This window comes from Schistocerca cancellata, chromosome 1 (assembly GCF_023864275.1).
Source record: "Schistocerca cancellata isolate TAMUIC-IGC-003103 chromosome 1, iqSchCanc2.1, whole genome shotgun sequence".
Taxonomy (NCBI): Eukaryota; Metazoa; Arthropoda; class Insecta; order Orthoptera; family Acrididae; genus Schistocerca; species Schistocerca cancellata.
The window spans coordinates 479,850,205-479,870,257 of record NC_064626.1 but is presented as its reverse complement, the minus strand read 5'-3'; the positions used below and the strand labels follow the sequence as shown (position 1 = coordinate 479,870,257).

At 51.2% G+C, this 20,053-nt stretch overlaps 2 protein-coding genes and 15 non-coding genes across 17 annotated transcripts in view; all 17 read right to left on the bottom strand.

Annotated features, from left to right (window-relative positions):
- LOC126184725 (uncharacterized) overlaps positions 1-11,834 on the bottom strand; it is a 50,027-nt gene extending 38,193 nt beyond the window's left edge. The window contains exons 1-3 of the mRNA XM_049927295.1: positions 11,582-11,834; positions 10,839-10,848; positions 7,183-7,513 (exon numbers count right to left, since the gene is read on the bottom strand). Of these exons, the coding sequence (XP_049783252.1) occupies positions 7,183-7,513; positions 10,839-10,848; positions 11,582-11,834 (594 nt within the window). The remainder of the gene's footprint in view (positions 1-7,182; positions 7,514-10,838; positions 10,849-11,581) is intronic.
- Positions 290-361, bottom strand: Trnae-cuc (transfer RNA glutamic acid (anticodon CUC)). The gene has a single exon. It is a non-coding gene; the product is annotated as a tRNA-Glu (tRNA).
- Trnal-uag (transfer RNA leucine (anticodon UAG)) lies at positions 789-870 on the bottom strand. Its single transcript has one exon. It is a non-coding gene; the product is annotated as a tRNA-Leu (tRNA).
- On the bottom strand, positions 1,627-1,698 carry Trnah-gug (transfer RNA histidin (anticodon GUG)). The gene has a single exon. It is a non-coding gene; the product is annotated as a tRNA-His (tRNA).
- Positions 2,074-2,145, bottom strand: Trnae-cuc (transfer RNA glutamic acid (anticodon CUC)). The gene has a single exon. It is a non-coding gene; the product is annotated as a tRNA-Glu (tRNA).
- On the bottom strand, positions 2,573-2,654 carry Trnal-uag (transfer RNA leucine (anticodon UAG)). Its single transcript has one exon. It is a non-coding gene; the product is annotated as a tRNA-Leu (tRNA).
- On the bottom strand, positions 3,411-3,482 carry Trnah-gug (transfer RNA histidin (anticodon GUG)). The gene has a single exon. It is a non-coding gene; the product is annotated as a tRNA-His (tRNA).
- On the bottom strand, positions 3,858-3,929 carry Trnae-cuc (transfer RNA glutamic acid (anticodon CUC)). The gene has a single exon. It is a non-coding gene; the product is annotated as a tRNA-Glu (tRNA).
- On the bottom strand, positions 4,357-4,438 carry Trnal-uag (transfer RNA leucine (anticodon UAG)). Its single transcript has one exon. It is a non-coding gene; the product is annotated as a tRNA-Leu (tRNA).
- Positions 5,195-5,266, bottom strand: Trnah-gug (transfer RNA histidin (anticodon GUG)). The gene has a single exon. It is a non-coding gene; the product is annotated as a tRNA-His (tRNA).
- On the bottom strand, positions 5,642-5,713 carry Trnae-cuc (transfer RNA glutamic acid (anticodon CUC)). Its single transcript has one exon. It is a non-coding gene; the product is annotated as a tRNA-Glu (tRNA).
- A 345-nt stretch (positions 11,835-12,179) lies between the features above and the next one.
- The window catches only part of LOC126184654 (calphotin-like), a 137,231-nt gene continuing 129,357 nt past the window's right edge, over positions 12,180-20,053 (bottom strand). Inside the window, exon 3 of the mRNA XM_049927175.1 lies at positions 12,180-12,599. Coding sequence (XP_049783132.1) covers positions 12,180-12,599 — 420 coding nt within the window. The remainder of the gene's footprint in view (positions 12,600-20,053) is intronic.
- Positions 14,099-14,170, bottom strand: Trnah-gug (transfer RNA histidin (anticodon GUG)). Its single transcript has one exon. It is a non-coding gene; the product is annotated as a tRNA-His (tRNA).
- On the bottom strand, positions 14,536-14,607 carry Trnae-cuc (transfer RNA glutamic acid (anticodon CUC)). Its single transcript has one exon. It is a non-coding gene; the product is annotated as a tRNA-Glu (tRNA).
- Trnal-uag (transfer RNA leucine (anticodon UAG)) lies at positions 15,035-15,116 on the bottom strand. Its single transcript has one exon. It is a non-coding gene; the product is annotated as a tRNA-Leu (tRNA).
- Trnah-gug (transfer RNA histidin (anticodon GUG)) lies at positions 15,873-15,944 on the bottom strand. Its single transcript has one exon. It is a non-coding gene; the product is annotated as a tRNA-His (tRNA).
- Positions 16,310-16,381, bottom strand: Trnae-cuc (transfer RNA glutamic acid (anticodon CUC)). Its single transcript has one exon. It is a non-coding gene; the product is annotated as a tRNA-Glu (tRNA).

The following is a 20,053-nucleotide window of genomic DNA, read 5'->3' as shown; positions in this document are numbered from 1 at the left end:
GTCAGACACGTTCTCCATCACATGTATACAAACAAATGAACGCGCCTGCGCTGTCAGGACACTAACTACAGTGGTTAGCTGCATTCACCTCCGTGGCAATGTCTTGCAGTCCTCCAAGCCTCTTCGCTACAGGTACGTGGCTCGACAACAAGTGGACACACGCCGCATCTCTCTCGCCGTCGGGTGTTGCCGTGAATCATACTTAACGTAGCTTTCTGCACGCGTCAGCGTAGCGTCAGTCGAGCAAAGTCGAGACAAGTCGCATAAGAGGAGCAACAAAAACGCGCATTTCCGGTACCGGGAATCGAACCCGGGCCTCCTGGGTGAGAGCCAGGTATCCTAGCCACTAGACCACACCGGATAACGACGGCAGTGCTCTTCCAGCGAACGCAGCAATCAGGCACGGTTAACTGACAACTGTAAAAAAATCCACTCTCTCACGTTATAGAACGGCGTGCTCCGGACGCATTTCGTGGACACGAACGCCAGCAATGATGAGAGCAAAAGGCGCTTACAAATCCTGTCGTTGCACCACGCACTGTTCTACGGCAATTCACGAAGCAGAAGCTGTTTTCTTTGCAGGCAATGAGTGCAGCCGTCTTCGACACAGGAAACAATTACACGTTTGGCAGCTGTGGGATTGGAACCCACGCCTCCGAAGAGACTGGTGCCTGAAACCAGCGCTTTACACCGCTCGGCCACGCTACCTACACAACACGCGCGTCACAAGAGCTGCATCCTACCCTACGAGAACACACAGCAGCGGCACAAAAATGAGACGTAAAAACTGGCAACGGTGGGATTCGAACCCACGCCTCCGAAGAGACTGGTGCCTAAAACCAGCGCCTTAGACCGCTCGGCCACGTTACCGTTGGACCACGAGCGGCAAAACGTTTCCTTTGTAGTACAAAGATCACTCCGAAATGTAAGTGTCTTGGCAATCGCTGTGCCGTGTATGTCCACTGCTCTCCCACTGGAAGCGTCTCTTTAGGCCATCCACAACAAGAAAATGCCGTGCCCGCCGTATGGGAGCGACGCCACTTGTCTGTAGCTGTCGTAGTTAAGGAGACAGCAGCTCCTGGATTCGAACCCACGCCTACGAAAAGACTGGTGCCTTAAACCAGTGCCTTAAACCACTGCCTTAGAGCGCTATTTTTCGTAGTATTTTTTCCATGCAGCAGATCCACACATGACGTGGCTCACTGGAGTAGTATGCGACATAGGATGGAAAATACAGTTCCCGCCCGGGATCGAACCGGGGGTCCTTCTGCGTGTGAAGCAGACGCGATAACCGCTACACTACTTTTTTATTTTTGAGCGCTCGGCCACGCTACGTGCGCTGCATTGGGCGCCAGTTTTCCCAGCATTTGTAGAAACAGTGCACGTCACAGCTTCCTGTTCTGCTGGCACTGGTTGCTCATCCATCGCACTCCAAACAACTGCCCTTTTCGACTGCAGAGAGCAGCGGACGTCCGCGCTCTGGGAGGCGACATTACATGTTGGTGATGAAGTGGTAGTACAAACTGCGGCCTGCGGAACACGAGTGAAAAATCAAGAGAGCACTGTAATTTCGAGTACTCGTGCACTATCTCTATAGCAACGGCAGCAAGGCAAAACTTTCAAAAGTGCCGTGACCAGGATTCGAACCTGGGTTATTGCGGCCACAACGCAATGTCCTAACCACTAGACGATCACGGCCACGGAGGCGCCCGCCAAAGCAGCTGGCGGGAATGCAAGTGGCGGCACACAGCAAAGCCCAGCCCACAGTGTCACGCCACAGCAGTGTCAGACACGTTCTCCATCACATGTATACAAACAAATGAACGCGCCTGCGCTGTCAGGACACTAACTACAGTGGTTAGCTGCATTCACCTCCGTGGCAATGTCTTGCAGTCCTCCAAGCCTCTTCGCTACAGGTACGTGGCTCGACAACAAGTGGACACACGCCGCATCTCTCTCGCCGTCGGGTGTTGCCGTGAATCATACTTAACGTAGCTTTCTGCACGCGTCAGCGTAGCGTCAGTCGAGCAAAGTCGAGACAAGTCGCATAAGAGGAGCAACAAAAACGCGCATTTCCGGTACCGGGAATCGAACCCGGGCCTCCTGGGTGAGAGCCAGGTATCCTAGCCACTAGACCACACCGGATAACGACGGCAGTGCTCTTCCAGCGAACGCAGCAATCAGGCACGGTTAACTGACAACTGTAAAAAAATCCACTCTCTCACGTTATAGAACGGCGTGCTCCGGACGCATTTCGTGGACACGAACGCCAGCAATGATGAGAGCAAAAGGCGCTTACAAATCCTGTCGTTGCACCACGCACTGTTCTACGGCAATTCACGAAGCAGAAGCTGTTTTCTTTGCAGGCAATGAGTGCAGCCGTCTTCGACACAGGAAACAATTACACGTTTGGCAGCTGTGGGATTGGAACCCACGCCTCCGAAGAGACTGGTGCCTGAAACCAGCGCTTTACACCGCTCGGCCACGCTACCTACACAACACGCGCGTCACAAGAGCTGCATCCTACCCTACGAGAACACACAGCAGCGGCACAAAAATGAGACGTAAAAACTGGCAACGGTGGGATTCGAACCCACGCCTCCGAAGAGACTGGTGCCTAAAACCAGCGCCTTAGACCGCTCGGCCACGTTACCGTTGGACCACGAGCGGCAAAACGTTTCCTTTGTAGTACAAAGATCACTCCGAAATGTAAGTGTCTTGGCAATCGCTGTGCCGTGTATGTCCACTGCTCTCCCACTGGAAGCGTCTCTTTAGGCCATCCACAACAAGAAAATGCCGTGCCCGCCGTATGGGAGCGACGCCACTTGTCTGTAGCTGTCGTAGTTAAGGAGACAGCAGCTCCTGGATTCGAACCCACGCCTACGAAGAGACTGGTGCCTTAAACCAGTGCCTTAAACCACTGCCTTAGAGCGCTATTTTTCGTAGTATTTTTTCCATGCAGCAGATCCACACATGACGTGGCTCACTGGAGTAGTATGCGACATAGGATGGAAAATACAGTTCCCGCCCGGGATCGAACCGGGGGTCCTTCTGCGTGTGAAGCAGACGCGATAACCGCTACACTACTTTTTTATTTTTGAGCGCTCGGCCACGCTACGTGCGCTGCATTGGGCGCCAGTTTTCCCAGCATTTGTAGAAACAGTGCACGTCACAGCTTCCTGTTCTGCTGGCACTGGTTGCTCATCCATCGCACTCCAAACAACTGCCCTTTTCGACTGCAGAGAGCAGCGGACGTCCGCGCTCTGGGAGGCGACATTACATGTTGGTGATGAAGTGGTAGTACAAACTGCGGCCTGCGGAACACGAGTGAAAAATCAAGAGAGCACTGTAATTTCGAGTACTCGTGCACTATCTCTATAGCAACGGCAGCAAGGCAAAACTTTCAAAAGTGCCGTGACCAGGATTCGAACCTGGGTTATTGCGGCCACAACGCAATGTCCTAACCACTAGACGATCACGGCCACGGAGGCGCCCGCCAAAGCAGCTGGCGGGAATGCAAGTGGCGGCACACAGCAAAGCCCAGCCCACAGTGTCACGCCACAGCAGTGTCAGACACGTTCTCCATCACATGTATACAAACAAATGAACGCGCCTGCGCTGTCAGGACACTAACTACAGTGGTTAGCTGCATTCACCTCCGTGGCAATGTCTTGCAGTCCTCCAAGCCTCTTCGCTACAGGTACGTGGCTCGACAACAAGTGGACACACGCCGCATCTCTCTCGCCGTCGGGTGTTGCCGTGAATCATACTTAACGTAGCTTTCTGCACGCGTCAGCGTAGCGTCAGTCGAGCAAAGTCGAGACAAGTCGCATAAGAGGAGCAACAAAAACGCGCATTTCCGGTACCGGGAATCGAACCCGGGCCTCCTGGGTGAGAGCCAGGTATCCTAGCCACTAGACCACACCGGATAACGACGGCAGTGCTCTTCCAGCGAACGCAGCAATCAGGCACGGTTAACTGACAACTGTAAAAAAATCCACTCTCTCACGTTATAGAACGGCGTGCTCCGGACGCATTTCGTGGACACGAACGCCAGCAATGATGAGAGCAAAAGGCGCTTACAAATCCTGTCGTTGCACCACGCACTGTTCTACGGCAATTCACGAAGCAGAAGCTGTTTTCTTTGCAGGCAATGAGTGCAGCCGTCTTCGACACAGGAAACAATTACACGTTTGGCAGCTGTGGGATTGGAACCCACGCCTCCGAAGAGACTGGTGCCTGAAACCAGCGCTTTACACCGCTCGGCCACGCTACCTACACAACACGCGCGTCACAAGAGCTGCATCCTACCCTACGAGAACACACAGCAGCGGCACAAAAATGAGACGTAAAAACTGGCAACGGTGGGATTCGAACCCACGCCTCCGAAGAGACTGGTGCCTAAAACCAGCGCCTTAGACCGCTCGGCCACGTTACCGTTGGACCACGAGCGGCAAAACGTTTCCTTTGTAGTACAAAGATCACTCCGAAATGTAAGTGTCTTGGCAATCGCTGTGCCGTGTATGTCCACTGCTCTCCCACTGGAAGCGTCTCTTTAGGCCATCCACAACAAGAAAATGCCGTGCCCGCCGTATGGGAGCGACGCCACTTGTCTGTAGCTGTCGTAGTTAAGGAGACAGCAGCTCCTGGATTCGAACCCACGCCTACGAAGAGACTGGTGCCTTAAACCAGTGCCTTAAACCACTGCCTTAGAGCGCTATTTTTCGTAGTATTTTTTCCATGCAGCAGATCCACACATGACGTGGCTCACTGGAGTAGTATGCGACATAGGATGGAAAATACAGTTCCCGCCCGGGATCGAACCGGGGGTCCTTCTGCGTGTGAAGCAGACGCGATAACCGCTACACTACTTTTTTATTTTTGAGCGCTCGGCCACGCTACGTGCGCTGCATTGGGCGCCAGTTTTCCCAGCATTTGTAGAAACAGTGCACGTCACAGCTTCCTGTTCTGCTGGCACTGGTTGCTCATCCATCGCACTCCAAACAACTGCCCTTTTCGACTGCAGAGAGCAGCGGACGTCCGCGCTCTGGGAGGCGACATTACATGTTGGTGATGAAGTGGTAGTACAAACTGCGGCCTGCGGAACACGAATGAAAAATCAAGAGAGCACTGTAATTTCGAGTACTCGTGCACTATCTCTATAGCAACGGCAGCAAGGCAAAACTTTCAAAAGTGCCGTGACCAGGATTCGAACCTGGGTTATTGCGGCCACAACGCAATGTCCTAACCACTAGACGATCACGGCCACGGAGGCGCCCGCCAAAGCAGCTGGCGGGAATGCAAGTGGCGGCACACAGCAAAGCCCAGCCCACAGTGTCACGCCACAGCAGTGTCAGACACGTTCTCCATCACATGTATACAAACAAATGAACGCGCCTGCGCTGTCAGGACACTAACTACAGTGGTTAGCTGCATTCACCTCCGTGGCAATGTCTTGCAGTCCTCCAAGCCTCTTCGCTACAGGTACGTGGCTCGACAACAAGTGGACACACGCCGCATCTCTCTCGCCGTCGGGTGTTGCCGTGAATCATACTTAACGTAGCTTTCTGCACGCGTCAGCGTAGCGTCAGTCGAGCAAAGTCGAGACAAGTCGCATAAGAGGAGCAACAAAAACGCGCATTTCCGGTACCGGGAATCGAACCCGGGCCTCCTGGGTGAGAGCCAGGTATCCTAGCCACTAGACCACACCGGATAACGACGGCAGTGCTCTTCCAGCGAACGCAGCAATCAGGCACGGTTAACTGACAACTGTAAAAAAATCCACTCTCTCACGTTATAGAACGGCGTGCTCCGGACGCATTTCGTGGACACGAACGCCAGCAATGATGAGAGCAAAAGGCGCTTACAAATCCTGTCGTTGCACCACGCACTGTTCTACGGCAATTCACGAAGCAGAAGCTGTTTTCTTTGCAGGCAATGAGTGCAACCGTCTTCGACTCAGGAAACAATTACACATTTGGCAGGTGTGGGATTGGAACCCACGCCTCCGAAGAGACTGGTGCCTGAAACCAGCGCTTTACACCGCTCGGCCACGCTACCTACACAACACGCGCGTCACAAGAGCTGCATCCTACCCTACGAGAACACACAGCAGCGGCACAAAAATGAGACGTAAAAACTGGCAACTTTTTTTTATTTTATTTTTTTTATTTTTTTGTTTTTTCATTTTTTATTTTTTTTTTTTTTAATTTCTCAGCTATAGCCAGTGCTGGTGCCAGATGTAACTGAACCGAAAACGAACATTGACAAAGAAAAGTGCAAAGTGAGCCTCTTGCCTCTGAGGCACACCTTGTGAGAAGGGAAAACAGAAACGTAGGCGTCTTCACGGAAATCAGGGCAATTACATGAAGGCTCGGTGAAGTGCGAAAAAGAAAACGAAAAAAATATAGATAACCGCCTGGAAGGAGTCAAGGAAAGGTCCAGTCTGTACACAAAGCAAAACGCCATCCAGCAATGCAGAAAGTAAACACGGAAGTACACCGTGAAGAAAGGAGTAGCGGGGATCACGCTGAATTGACGATAAAGAATAGAAAATAATGCAATGGAATAAGGAAAAACACACCAGGAATCCTGACCAAAGTAAATCAATGAAACACAACGAAACGTCCACAAAAAAAAAGGGGATACTTGCATGCAACGCCTCTCCTCGGCATCACGATCCCAAACCACCACATGACAGAGTGGTAAACAATAAGAAAATAAAGAAAGGTAAACAAATATCCTCGCATAATACCATATACGAGGCAGTTCCCAAGGGAGAAATGTCTCCCATTTACGTTATATTTTTCGTTTCTGGTACTGAATATACATTCATCGCAAGACGAGGTCTCTTACTATCACGTCATAGTTTTAAGCAAGAAAGTGTAAATTTAATTAAGTCGACATCGGTGAAAGAGCAAAAGCATGTGCCAAGGCGACATGCAAAAAGTTTGCAAAAGTCATAGCATAGTCTCTTTGAACACGGTACTTGCCATGTTCAACCCATAAGTAAGTGAGAAAATCCAGACGATCCGTCAGTTTGAGACAAAATAGAGAATGTATTGTATGACCGAGTAACCAGATAGTAGCATTGCGTTTGGCGGTCGGAAACGCCTTACACTGGGGTACGATCGCAGCTGCCACTGTCACCTGCGCTGGAGACACCCTGTTGACGAGACGCACCATATCGCGAGCAGTGTCCCACACAGCTCGGAACTGACGGCACACGAAACGATGTTCAATGGTATCTTCGTCATGGCACTCTTCGCAGGCGGGGGATGGACTCAGATGAATAGAGTGCAGTTTAGCATTTGTAGATATCGTACCATTGACGACCTTATACCACGTCGCTCTAACAGGGGCAGGAAGGACGGGTGTGGCGATGTTTCGCCAAACTGTTCGCCAGTCAGTGTGCGGCATGCGGTACTCCCACTTATTTCTGGCCGGTGATCCCCGCAGAGCACGGATAATGTCGCCGACACGGCCTCCGCTGGAGCCACCATACACAAGATAGCTGTTGTCAAAATAAAAACGCCGCACGTAATTCAGCGCAAAGGGTATGTGGCTGACAGAGACCGGGGCAACTACAGAAGGTGGCCGATACTGATTGAACAACATGACCGTGGCACTGCTGGTGCCCTTCTCCAACACGGCCGTAGTCCGTTTGAGAAGGAGCGCCGCGCATTTGGCGGAAAAATCCACCAGACCGAGTCCCCCATCGGCTGGATTTAAGGTGCAGGTGGCTAAGGAGACTTTGAAAATGTCCCCTTTCCAAAGGAGCCAGTAGACGGCCTGTTTAATTGCACGGTCTAGGAGCTTAGGGACCGGGAGAACTTGTGCTAAATACCACGCTCGAGCTAAGATGGTAGTATTGATAAGCTGCACCTTATCATAAAGCGCCAAATGCCGGGCCGCATGAATTTTGACAACCGCCCTAATTTTGTGTAAGGTGGGACGCCAATTCAGAGCCTCCATGCGCTGAGGATTATCAGATAAAATAACCCCCAGGACTTTGTGCTGCTGCACAACACTGAACCAATGTCGACGCACATGGCTCATCCGTGGAGTAAGGGGAAGCAAAACCGTCTTGTGAACATTCACAATGGCTCCCGTCGCCTTCTCAAATTGCCGGAGAACAGAGTACAGGGTATCTACATCTGCCGGCCGACCCAAGAACACCCCAAGATCGTCGGCATAAGCCCGGCAAGTAAGGCGATCTTCCCCAAGTTGGATCCCCGGACACTCGTTGCAGATAGACCGCAGAAGCGGGTCGAGCGCCAAAGCGTAAAGTGTCATTGACAATGGGCAACCCTGTCTCACCGAGCGAGTCAGACGTATAGGTGGACTGAGGGACCCATTGACGATGACACTCGATGTGGCATTGCGCAAAAAACCCTGAACCGTGTGGGTAAACTTACGGCCAAACCCCATGGCAACCATCACACGCCGTAAATAGGCATGGCCAACCCTGTCAAATGCATTCTGGAAATCGACCAACATAATCGCTGCCGACCGAATCCTGTTGCCGCGTACAAAGCCGATACAGTCCCTATAGGCCAGAACGGCATCAAAAATATTCCTGTCACGCACAGCACACGTCTGATGTTCACAGAGAACGCGCGGCATGACTTGCCGCAGTCTGTGCGCGACGCACCTCGCCATGATCTTATAATCCGCGTTCAACAGAGTGATCGGTCGAACAGTATGTATAGTCGGCGTCGCTTTAGATTTCGGAAGGAGCGTGATGCACCCCGCTGCAAAATCAGGTGGTAGAGGAGCGCCATTAAGAACTTCATTGGCGATAGCAGTTAAAGTATCGCGTAAAAGGTTAAAAAACTGCAAATAAAATTCAGCGGGAATGCCGTCCATTCCGGGAGACTTCCCCCTAGGACTGCGCTTGACAGCTTCGTGCAAGTCGTCGGACGTAAAAGCCTCATTAAGATGGACACGGTCTGTGCGGCTTAAAACATTAGGAACCCCCTGTAAAATACGACGCAGCGCAGCGGAATCGACATCAACATCTTGAAAGAGAGACTCAAAATGTGCGTGGATTTCATTCTCAATCGTCACCCTGTCGGAAGTTTTTATTCCATCCCGAGTGACCCACGCATTAAAGGCCAATCGTTCGCGCATCTTCCGCTCTCTGTTGAGATGATATATAGAGAGCGGCTCCCCGTCCACGGCACCCACAGGCTGGCTCCGAGTAACCGGCCCTCTACCCTTCCGCCGCAGATCGGTCAAAAGTTCGGCCTGAAATTGTTTAAAAATGGGAAGAAGATGCGGCTGGGCCGTAACTTGTCGGGCGAGGTCCTTCAAACAGCTCTGATAAAATTGTGACGTCGAGCGACGCCAGTGCGCTGCGTCGCGGCTAAAATTAATTAAAAAGGTCCGGACGGCAGGTTTGGCAGCGCCAACCCACCACTCGAGGACGCTACTATCACCGGGTTTAGTCTGCAAAAGTTTGTGCCACATATCAGTAAAGGACTGCTGAAAATGGGAGTCGCCGAGCAGGCTGCAGTTAAACTTCCATAGATTTTTGCGATAAGAAGGCCTAGAAAGTGGAAGGGAAAGTTCACAAAAATAACTGCAGTGATCTGAAAAAATAACTGGCCTGACCTCAGATCGAGCCACCGAGGCTGCTAGTGACGATGACACATAAATCCGATCGAGTCGGCTGTGTCCCGTCGGATAAAAATAAGTATATTGGGTTTCAACCGGGTGGAGCATTCGCCACGTGTCCTTGAGATTAAAACTTGTGAGGAGCGTGTGGAGTTCCTGACACTTGTTGGGGCGCGGCTCCTGGTCGCGATCATCGGTGACCGCATTAAAATCACCGCCGAAAATGATATGAGCGGAGTTCCGGTGCAAAACCTCGCACAGCTCCTGACTATAAAAGAGTCGCCGCGCCGCGTAGTCGCTGCCGGAAGGAGCGTAAACATTAACAAACACGACGCCTTCAATAGTGCACGCAATAGCGCGGCCAGTAGGGAGACACTCAATATTCGTGACAGTGAGGCCGGGGCAGACTACAATAGCAGTGCCGGTGACATCGTCGGACACCACATTATCCACAATAACGTAGTCACTCAGATCGGTTAGAAGCATCAGAGCCTCACGTGTCACTTCTTGCAAAAAGGCGACATGGCAACGGGTTTCACATAAAAGAGTTTTTAAGGCAAAGACCTTATGCGGACTACGCAGCTTGTTAACATTGACGGTAAGAATATGCCACCGACGCGTGTCAGGAACCATACACAACGCAAGGAACAACAAATGGAGTGTTCACAAGAAGCGAAACAGTAGCGCTGCAAAGATAACGCGTGTCGTGGACAAGATCGGCGAACATGGCATACCGACAGGTGGCAGATAGTATACACGGAATACACACGAAATAAGGGTCCACAATAAAGGTCACAACGACGCCGCCAATGCAAAGCAACATGTGAACATGAACGGCGAAAATGATCCACCGCAGGCTAGCAGACACCAGCCACAGGGAAAACACCGACATGTAAACACAGACAAATAGAGGTGCCCCGGCACAGCTAGGTCGACGCAGGCAATCGACAGGAGCGGTGAAAACAAACCGCCGAGGCTGTACACAAATAAAAGTTACATGTCGCAATGTGGCACAACGAAAGGGCATAGGCGCCGTCAAACGACGCATGCAGTCGACAACAACGGTAAAAGCCATCCCCCAACAGGTGTAGACAGGAGACGTAGGTAAAATAGTAAAAAAAAAAACTGACAGAATAAAATTGCATGTGCGCCGCCAATAGTATTACACTCAGTTCGTCGGCATGAACGGGGAGACTGTGCCTCCGACGTGGGGCACGTACCATACACAATCTAAAACAATAAATAATAAAAATAAGAAATAAGAAATAAGAACTAAAGAAGCGTGCACATCGGTGGACGCATCAAGGCCACAAACAGCAGCCAAGGTGTTGGCACCAACGGCTAAATGTGCCGCCGATGTACAACATACACCACACACATTCATAGACCAATAAATAATTTCGCACAAGAATGCATGCACACGCGCTGCTAAGACTATGCAGATCGTCGGCATTCACAATGAGAATGTGTCCGCAACGGAGGCACACAGAAGACGTAGAAAATTTAAATTTGCGCACTACAACAGCGACACGTGCGCCTTTAAGACAGCGCACGGTATTGAGAGCAATGGGAAAACACACAAGCAACGCGTGTCAGACCCCATACACAGTGAAATTAGACAACAAGACTAAAGAAATGTGCACAGCTGGGAAAGCACTCGTGCTGCCGTAAAGATCCAAGTTAGCGGCAAGAACGACTAAAATGTGCCTCCGACGAGCGGCGGACAGCAGACACATGTAAAAGTACCAGACACAGTTAAAATTACACAACAAATAAAAAGACACAACGATGGGTGCAGTGGCGCTGCCTGAACTACACGTGCGTGTGACAGTACCGATTAAAACGTGCAACAGACCGGTTTCACACATCACAGACGAGGAAACATCACAAAAAACAATTTTAGACTTACACAACGAGGGATGCATTCACGCTGCCAAGCGAGGAGCAAAGGCACTTTACGTACCGCTGCCAGTCCTTTCATCCACCTCCACGTCCGCCGCCCAGTCACACTTTGCACTAGAAAACACGGGGGGCTGAACCACCTCCGTGTCCATAGCAAGAGCGGCACCCGACGGAGCCGCCGTGGCAGGTCCAGCGCCGGCGGGAGGATCAGATCCAGAATCCTGCGAGTGCGGCCGGATGCGACGGCAATGTGAGTCGTCCGATTTGCGTTTGCCTGCCACTTGTGCAGGCGACACGCTCGGAGGAACGTTCATCGCCGTATCGGTTGTCACGACAGGGTCCGTTTGAGTGAGGAAAACTTTGAGCTGACGAACTGTCTCGTCCCTCTTAAAATCTGCGGAACTCACGGACGCCTCAGGCTGACTGTGAGCGGCAGGCCGCTGCCGACGGCGATCGGCAGCCGACACCTGCCGCGAGTCAACAGCCGCGCGCTGCGAGGCCCGTTGCAATTTCTTCTGTTTTGAGGTGGACTTGTAGGGTGGGACGCAAGTCACCACCGGGGACGGCGTTCGCCCCTTACGAGAAGAAACACCCGAAATACTAGCGCTTCGAAAGCGGGGGACGTTGTCAGCTCTCTCAATCGGCCTTTCCCGACGCGGTTAAGGTTCCGCGGGGGCGGCAAGACGCTCCTCACTTTCGACAACAACGGTGGCTACAGCAGACACATTCTCAGTCACAACAGAGGGAGCAGCCTCCGGAACGGGTTCCGACACGGACAGCGTTACAGCTGCCGGTGCGGGTTCAGACACTATCGGTGGTTCAATTCTATCGACAGCTGTGGGAGCAGGCAACGGGGCCTCCACAGGTGCGGGCACAGAAATCACAGGCAACGCCGGGGAGCTATCAGCAACAGGAACGGAAGGTGTAACGTCCATAGCAACAGCGTCAGCCGCAACCTCAGGGTCAGACACACGATGCGCACGTGCGGGGGAGGCGCCAAGCGCGACCGCCGCCCACGTCACCTCGTCCTGACCGTCCGTCCGTGGTAATTGCACAGGGCGACTACGTTTCGGACAGTCCTGTCGAAAATGTCCGGTACCGTTACAAAATGAACAGGTCGCCGGTTGGCCGCTATAAGTGATAAAGGCCCGATGGCCAGCAACAAAAACAAAGGACGGTATATGCTGTCGGACAATCATGCGGACACTGCGAACACCATTTTCAACATCATAGTAATAAGCTGACGACCATTTCTCCTTTACGACCGAAAGCACTGTACCGTACGGAAGTAAACTACGAGAAATAGTTTCATTTCGCACTTCAAAAGGCAGGTTAAATACGCGAACAGTGCGTATACCATAACCCGCATTCGACATCACAACATCACTGATAGTACCGTCAAGGTGCTTAATTTTACGTACACCACCATTTACGTTCACTAACGTGTCACACATATCGGAAGAAGACAGTTTCAAAAATAACGAATTGAGGAACGCGTCAAGTTGAACGCCGAGGACTACACTTTTCGGCAATTGAAGGTCGTTTTTAACCCATTGGTGAATTTCGAAAGCAGTAGGCCTACGCACGGATCTATCAAATGCGCACTGAATATTATTCTGACGGTTCTCTGAATTATCGAGATCCATGGTACTCACAGAAAGAACAAATCAAAGAAGAAACAGCGCCGCGAAGCACACGCCGCCGACCGCGATCCGCACGTAAACACCGCCCGACACGCCGCAGCGAGCGCGCGATGTGTTCGGGCCCACGGCTCCGAAGAGACTGGTGCCTAAAACCAGCGCCTTAGACCGCTCGGCCACGTTACCGTTGGACCACGAGCGGCAAAACGTTTCCTTTGTAGTACAAAGATCACTCCGAAATGTGTCTTGGCAATCGCTGTGCCGTGTATGTCCACTGCTCTCCCACTGGAAGCGTCTCTTTAGGCCATCCACAACAAGAAAATGCCGTGCCCGCCGTATGGGAGCGACGCCACTTGTCTGTAGCTGTCGTAGTTAAGGAGACAGCAGCTCCTGGATTCGAACCCACGCCTACGAAGAGACTGGTGCCTTAAACCAGTGCCTTAAACCAGTGCCTTAGAGCGCTATTTTTCGTAGTATTTTTTCCATGCAGCAGATCCACACATGACGTGGCTCACTGGAGTAGTATGCGACATAGGATGGAAAATACAGTTCCCGCCCGGGATCGAACCGGGGGTCCTTCTGCGTGTGAAGCAGACGCGATAACCGCTACACTACTTTTTTATTTTTGAGCGCTCGGCCACGCTACGTGCGCTGCATTGGGCGCCAGTTTTCCCAGCATTTGTAGAAACAGTGCACGTCACAGCTTCCTGTTCTGCTGGCACTGGTTGCTCATCCATCGCACTTCAAACAACTGCCCTTTTCGACTGCAGAGAGCAGCGGACGTCCGCGCTCTGGGAGGCGACATTACATGTTGGTGATGAAGTGGTAGTACAAACTGCGGCCTGCGGAACACGAGTGAAAAATCAAGAGAGCACTGTAATTTCGAGTACTCGTGCACTATCTCTATAGCAACGGCAGCAAGGCAAAACTTTCAAAAGTGCCGTGACCAGGATTCGAACCTGGGTTATTGCGGCCACAACGCAATGTCCTAACCACTAGACGATCACGGCCACGGAGGCGCCCGCCAAAGCAGCTGGCGGGAATGCAAGTGGCGGCACACAGCAAAGCCCAGCCCACAGTGTCACGCCACAGCAGTGTCAGACACGTTCTCCATCACATGTATACAAACAAATGAACGCGCCTGCGCTGTCAGGACACTAACTACAGTGGTTAGCTGCATTCACCTCCGTGGCAATGTCTTGCAGTCCTCCAAGCCTCTTCGCTACAGGTACGTGGCTCGACAACAAGTGGACACACGCCGCATCTCTCTCGCCGTCGGTTGTTGCCATGAATCATACTTAACGTAGCTTTCTGCACGAGTCAGCGTAGCGTCAGTCGAGACAAGTCGCATAAGAGGAGCAACAAAAACGCGCATTTCCGGTACCGGGAATCGAACCCGGGCCTCCTGGGTGAGAGCCAGGTATCCTAGCCACTAGACCACACCGGATAACGACGGCAGTGCTCTTCCAGCGAACGCAGCAATCAGGCACGGTTAACTGACAACTGTAAAAAAATCCACTCTCTCACGTTATAGAACGGCGTGCTCCGGACGCATTTCGTGGACACGAACGCCAGCAATGATGAGAGCAAAAGGCGCTTACAAATCCTGTCGTTGCACCACGCACTGTTCTACGGCAATTCACGAAGCAGAAGCTGTTTTCTTTGCAGGCAATGAGTGCAGCCGTCTTCGACTCAGGAAACAATTACACATTTGGCAGGTGTGGGATTGGAACCCACGCCTCCGAAGAGACTGGTGCCTGAAACCAGCGCTTTACACCGCTCGGCCACGCTACCTACACAACACGCGCGTCACAAGAGCTGCATCCTACCCTACGAGAACACACAGCAGCGGCACAAAAATGAGACGTTAAAACTGGCAACGGTGGGATTCGAACCCACGCCTCCGAAGAGACTGGTGCCTAAAACCAGCGCCTTAGACCGCTCGGCCACGTTACCGTTGGACCACGAGCGGCAAAACGTTTCCTTTGTAGTACAAAGATCACTCCGAAATGTAAGTGTCTTGGCAATCGCTGTGCCGTGTATGTCCACTGCTCTCCCACTGGAAGCGTCTCTTTAGGCCATCCACAACAAGAAAATGCCGTGCCCGCCGTATGGGAGCGACGCCACTTGTCTGTAGCTGTCGTAGTTAAGGAGACAGCAGCTCCTGGATTCGAACCCACGCCTACGAAGAGACTGGTGCCTTAAACCAGTGCCTTAAACCAGTGCCTTAGAGCGCTATTTTTCGTAGTATTTTTTCCATGCAGCAGATCGACACATGACGTGGCTCACTGGAGTAGTATGCGACATAGGATGGAAAATACAGTTCCCGCCCGGGATCGAACCGGGGGTCCTTCTGCGTGTGAAGCAGACGCGATAACCGCTACACTACTTTTTTATTTTTGAGCGCTCGGCCACGCTACGTGCGCTGCATTGGGCGCCAGTTTTCCCAGCATTTGTAGAAACAGTGCACGTCACAGCTTCCTGTTCTGCTGGCACTGGTTGCTCATCCATCGCACTTCAAACAACTGCCCTTTTCGACTGCAGAGAGCAGCGGACGTCCGCGCTCTGGGAGGCGACATTACATGTTGGTGATGAAGTGGTAGTACAAACTGCGGCCTGCGGAACACGAGTGAAAAATCAAGAGAGCACTGTAATTTCGAGTACTCGTGCACTATCTCTATAGCAACGGCAGCAAGGCAAAACTTTCAAAAGTGCCGTGACCAGGATTCGAACCTGGGTTATTGCGGCCACAACGCAATGTCCTAACCACTAGACGATCACGGCCACGGAGGCGCCCGCCAAAGCAGCTGGCGGGAATGCAAGTGGCGGCACACAGCAAAGCCCAGCCCACAGTGTCACGCCACAGCAGTGTCAGACACGTTCTCCATCACATGTATACAAACAAATGAACGCGCCTGCGCTGTCAGGACACTAACTACAGTGGTTAGCTGCATTCACCTCCGTGGCAATGTCTTGCAGTCCTCCAAGCCTCTTCGCTACAGGTACGTGGCTCGACAACAAGTGGACACACGCCGCATCTCTCTCGCCGTCGGTTGTTGCCATGAATCATACTTAACGTAGCTTTCTGCACGCGTCAGCGTAGCGTCAGTCGAGACAAGTCGCATAAGAGGAGCAACAAAAACGCGCATTTCCGGTACCGGGAATCGAACCCGGGCCTTCTGGGTGAGAGCCAGGTATCCTAGCCACTAGACCACACCGGATAACGACGGCAGTGCTCTTCCAGCGAACGCAGCAATCAGGCACGGTTAACTGACAACTGTAAAAAAATCCACTCTCTCACGTTATAGAACGGCGTGCTCCGGACGCATTTCGTGGACACGAACGCCAGCAATGATGAGAGCAAAAGGCGCTTACAAATCCTGTAGTTGCACCACGCACTGTTCTACGGCAATTCACGAAGCAGAAGCTGTTTTCTTTGCAGGCAATGAGTGCAGCCGTCTTCGACACAGGAAACAATTACACGTTTGGCAGCTGTGGGATTGGAACCCACGCCTCCGAAGAGACTGGTGCCTGAAACCAGCGCTTTACACCGCTCGGCCACGCTACCTACACAACACGCGCGTCACAAGAGCTGCATCCTACCCTACGAGAACACACAGCAGCGGCACAAAAATGAGACGTAAAAACTGGCAACTTTTTTTTTTTTTTTTTTTTTTTTTTTTTCGGGCCTCCCAACTCCCCTTATAGCCCGGCCTTGCGCTCTCCAAATACGCCTTCTTCGGCGAGCTTCTTGAGCTATAAAATGAAACGGTGCTTCTTGCAAACAGAAAAGACGAATCGTCGCACTGTCCATGCAGTTGAAAATCGTAAACTTCTCGGTATGATTCCTCGAACGTCGGCTTCCGGTGAAAGACGTTGATGTTCAAGTCGAAGTTATGGAATCGGAGATACTGAATTTCCGCGAGGAATGTTTCTTGTAGCTGTTCACCGCTAGCGAAGCATCGAAGGAAAACCAAAAACCTCTTGAAGTGAAAGTACATGCCTATAATGACAGCGAATCAGTCGCATTGCGCCTACACTCCATAAAATAAAGATATAATAATAGCGCATCATGCGCTGTTCACCTAAACTCAATTAAAAGCAAGAATAAAATTTGGAAAAAAGAATAAAAAAGCAAATACTGCCTGAGTTAGTCCTCTCAGTCATAGGGAAGGAACACCATTCACACGTCCCATGATATGATGTTCAAAATGCTTCGTGGCGGCCATTAAAATAAGTAATGAAAAAAGTCATAAAAAATAAAAAGAGCGACACATGTCAAAGGAATGAGTAGACTCCTGAACTTGCCGAACTGTTTGTCCGACAAGTCGAAGGAAAACACAAGTCTCTCCGACGGGTTAAAATAAAGTAAAAATTCTCCTTTCTTGAAAACCAAAACAAGCTCGTGCGCCACGCATCCGTGATGGGACGCCGATGTCGTAGGAACCAGACGATGAAAATAAGGAATAAAAACATAAAGAAATCACTGAATGACAGCTAAACACAAACACACATGAACACAGGAGAAAACTGTATTAAACTTTTCGTCGTAATTTCCACGTTGCAGTCCTGCACAAGTGTAAGCATCGTACTTGTTCAATTATTCACGCTTCCTGTAGCATTTAATTTGCATTAACTATGTTTCCGGAGCCGGAGACAATTCCAAACACAGAAGGAAATAAAGGTCGCAGCAGTGAAGTGTGGATTACAACAGTTTGTCGTGGGCAAATGCGAGTGCAATTTGCAGAAAATTGGCAAATAGTTTGTGATAGTCTTTCCTGGTTTTAGTGAGGTCATGTTGCGTGGACAAATAAACCAGATAGGCATAGTCGTCCGTCAGTCGCAAGTGCAGGATGGCGAACACAGTGTGAGCCACGATCCATGCAGTGGCGGCACGCTTCGTATGCGGATATGGTTTGAAGTCCGGGATCAAAGCCGTGTCCGCAGAAAAACTGGCAACGCTGGTCCGATTGATAAGTGCGAGCATCCTGGCGGCAATGTTCCAAGTCGACTGTGACCTCAGGCACACGAAACGATGTTCTAAGGTGTCGTCCTGTCGACAGTCTTCACACAAGCTCGATGGAGATAAGTGGATGCGGCTCAGCTTTTCGTTGGTGGGGAGGATTCTGTTAACCACTTGGTACCAAAAGCTGCTGACGTCCGCTGACAGGAAGGGAGCGTGAACATGAGCCCACGCCGTCCTCCACGCAGATCGCGGGTAGCGCGCCTCCATCTTATTGCCGACTGGCCGTCCGCGTAGTCCCTGGTAGACACCTTTCACAGTTCGTGTTCGATGGTCGAGGATGTCAGCGGCGAGATAACTTTTCTGAATGAAATATTCACGAACATGACGCAGCTGAAACGGTATTGTAGTCGGGTCGAGAGGTGCTTCTTCAGATAGAGGACGATGAATAGCGAACAGAACAGCTGTTGGACCCGACGGATCCTGTTCTATGGTGACGCTCGTCCGATGAAGGAGCAACGCAGCGGCTTTCATAGCAAAATGAATGAGGCCGAGTCCACCCTGTTCGCGCGGCAAAGTACATGTGTCGTAAGACACCTTGAAAATATGTCCCCGCCACAATAGCCAATAGACTGCCTGTGTTATAGCTCTGCCCAAATTCTTAGGTACCTGAAATAACTGAGCGAGATACCAGGCCTTACTGAGCAAGAAAACATTGATTAAACGCACCCGCTGTGTTAATGCTAGGGTGCGAGTAGCAGACAGGCTAGCCATAGCTCTTATGCCATTTAAGACAATACGCCAGTTGTAGGACGCAGTCTGTAACAGATTGGCTTGAAAGCGAACACCCAAAATTTTGTGTTCCTGTTTCACTGTAAACCATGGGCGTTTGAAGCCCCGTGTCGCCGCATAAATAGGCAGAAAAACCGTCTTACGGGTATTGATGCTCGCACCGGATGCTCGTTCATACTGGGTGAGAACCGCGCGTATTTTATCGAAGTCGGTAGCTGAGGACACCAAGAGGCCAAGGTCATCAGCATACGCGCGACAAACGTGCTTCTCATCCCCAATACGGATTCCCCTACAAACACTGTGCAAATTTCGCAACAAAGGATCTAAGGAAATTGCGTAAAGCGCCATGGACAGAGGGCACCCTTGTTTGACTGAACAGCAGAGCGGAACAGGTTCCGACAACAAGCCATTGATGCTAATCCGTGAGGTGGAATTTTTGAAAAGGTTAAAAATCATAGTTATATACTTTACACCGAAACCAAATTTCTGTAGCACTCGCCGGAGATATAAGTGGCTAACTCTGTCAAAAGCCATTGCAAAATCGATGGATAAAATGCCAAAAGGAATCCTATTCGTCGAAGCATAGGCAATGGCATCTCGGTATGTCGACACAGCACCATAGAGAGTGCGTTTCGGCACTGCACAGTATTGATAGGGACTAATCAGTTTTTTCATGACCAGCTTCAAGCGAGAGGAGACACATTTGGTAAAGAGTTTATAGTCACCATTAAGAAGGGTGATCGGTCTCAGATTGCACAGTTTCCTGGTGACTGGAACCTTCGGAGCCAAGACCACAATGCCTTCCAGGAAGGACGCGGGGACATCCACGCCATTTAATATTTCATTAAAAACATCAGTCAGGGCCGAGCCAAACAAGTGCCAAAAATGCATATAAAATTCCGGTGGCAACCCATCAGCGCCCGGTGATTTATTCTGGGAACAGAGGGTTAAGACATCACGCACTTCCTCCACGGTAAAGTTTTCTGTGAGGCGACGGCGATCCGCTACGGATAAGACGTATGGAACGTCGTGGAGAAGCTCGGAAATCGCGACAGCATCCGTGTATTTCGCACTGAAAAGTTCGACGAAGTGACGGTGGGCCTCGGCAAGAATTGCCGCCTGGCTATGAAGCCGCGCA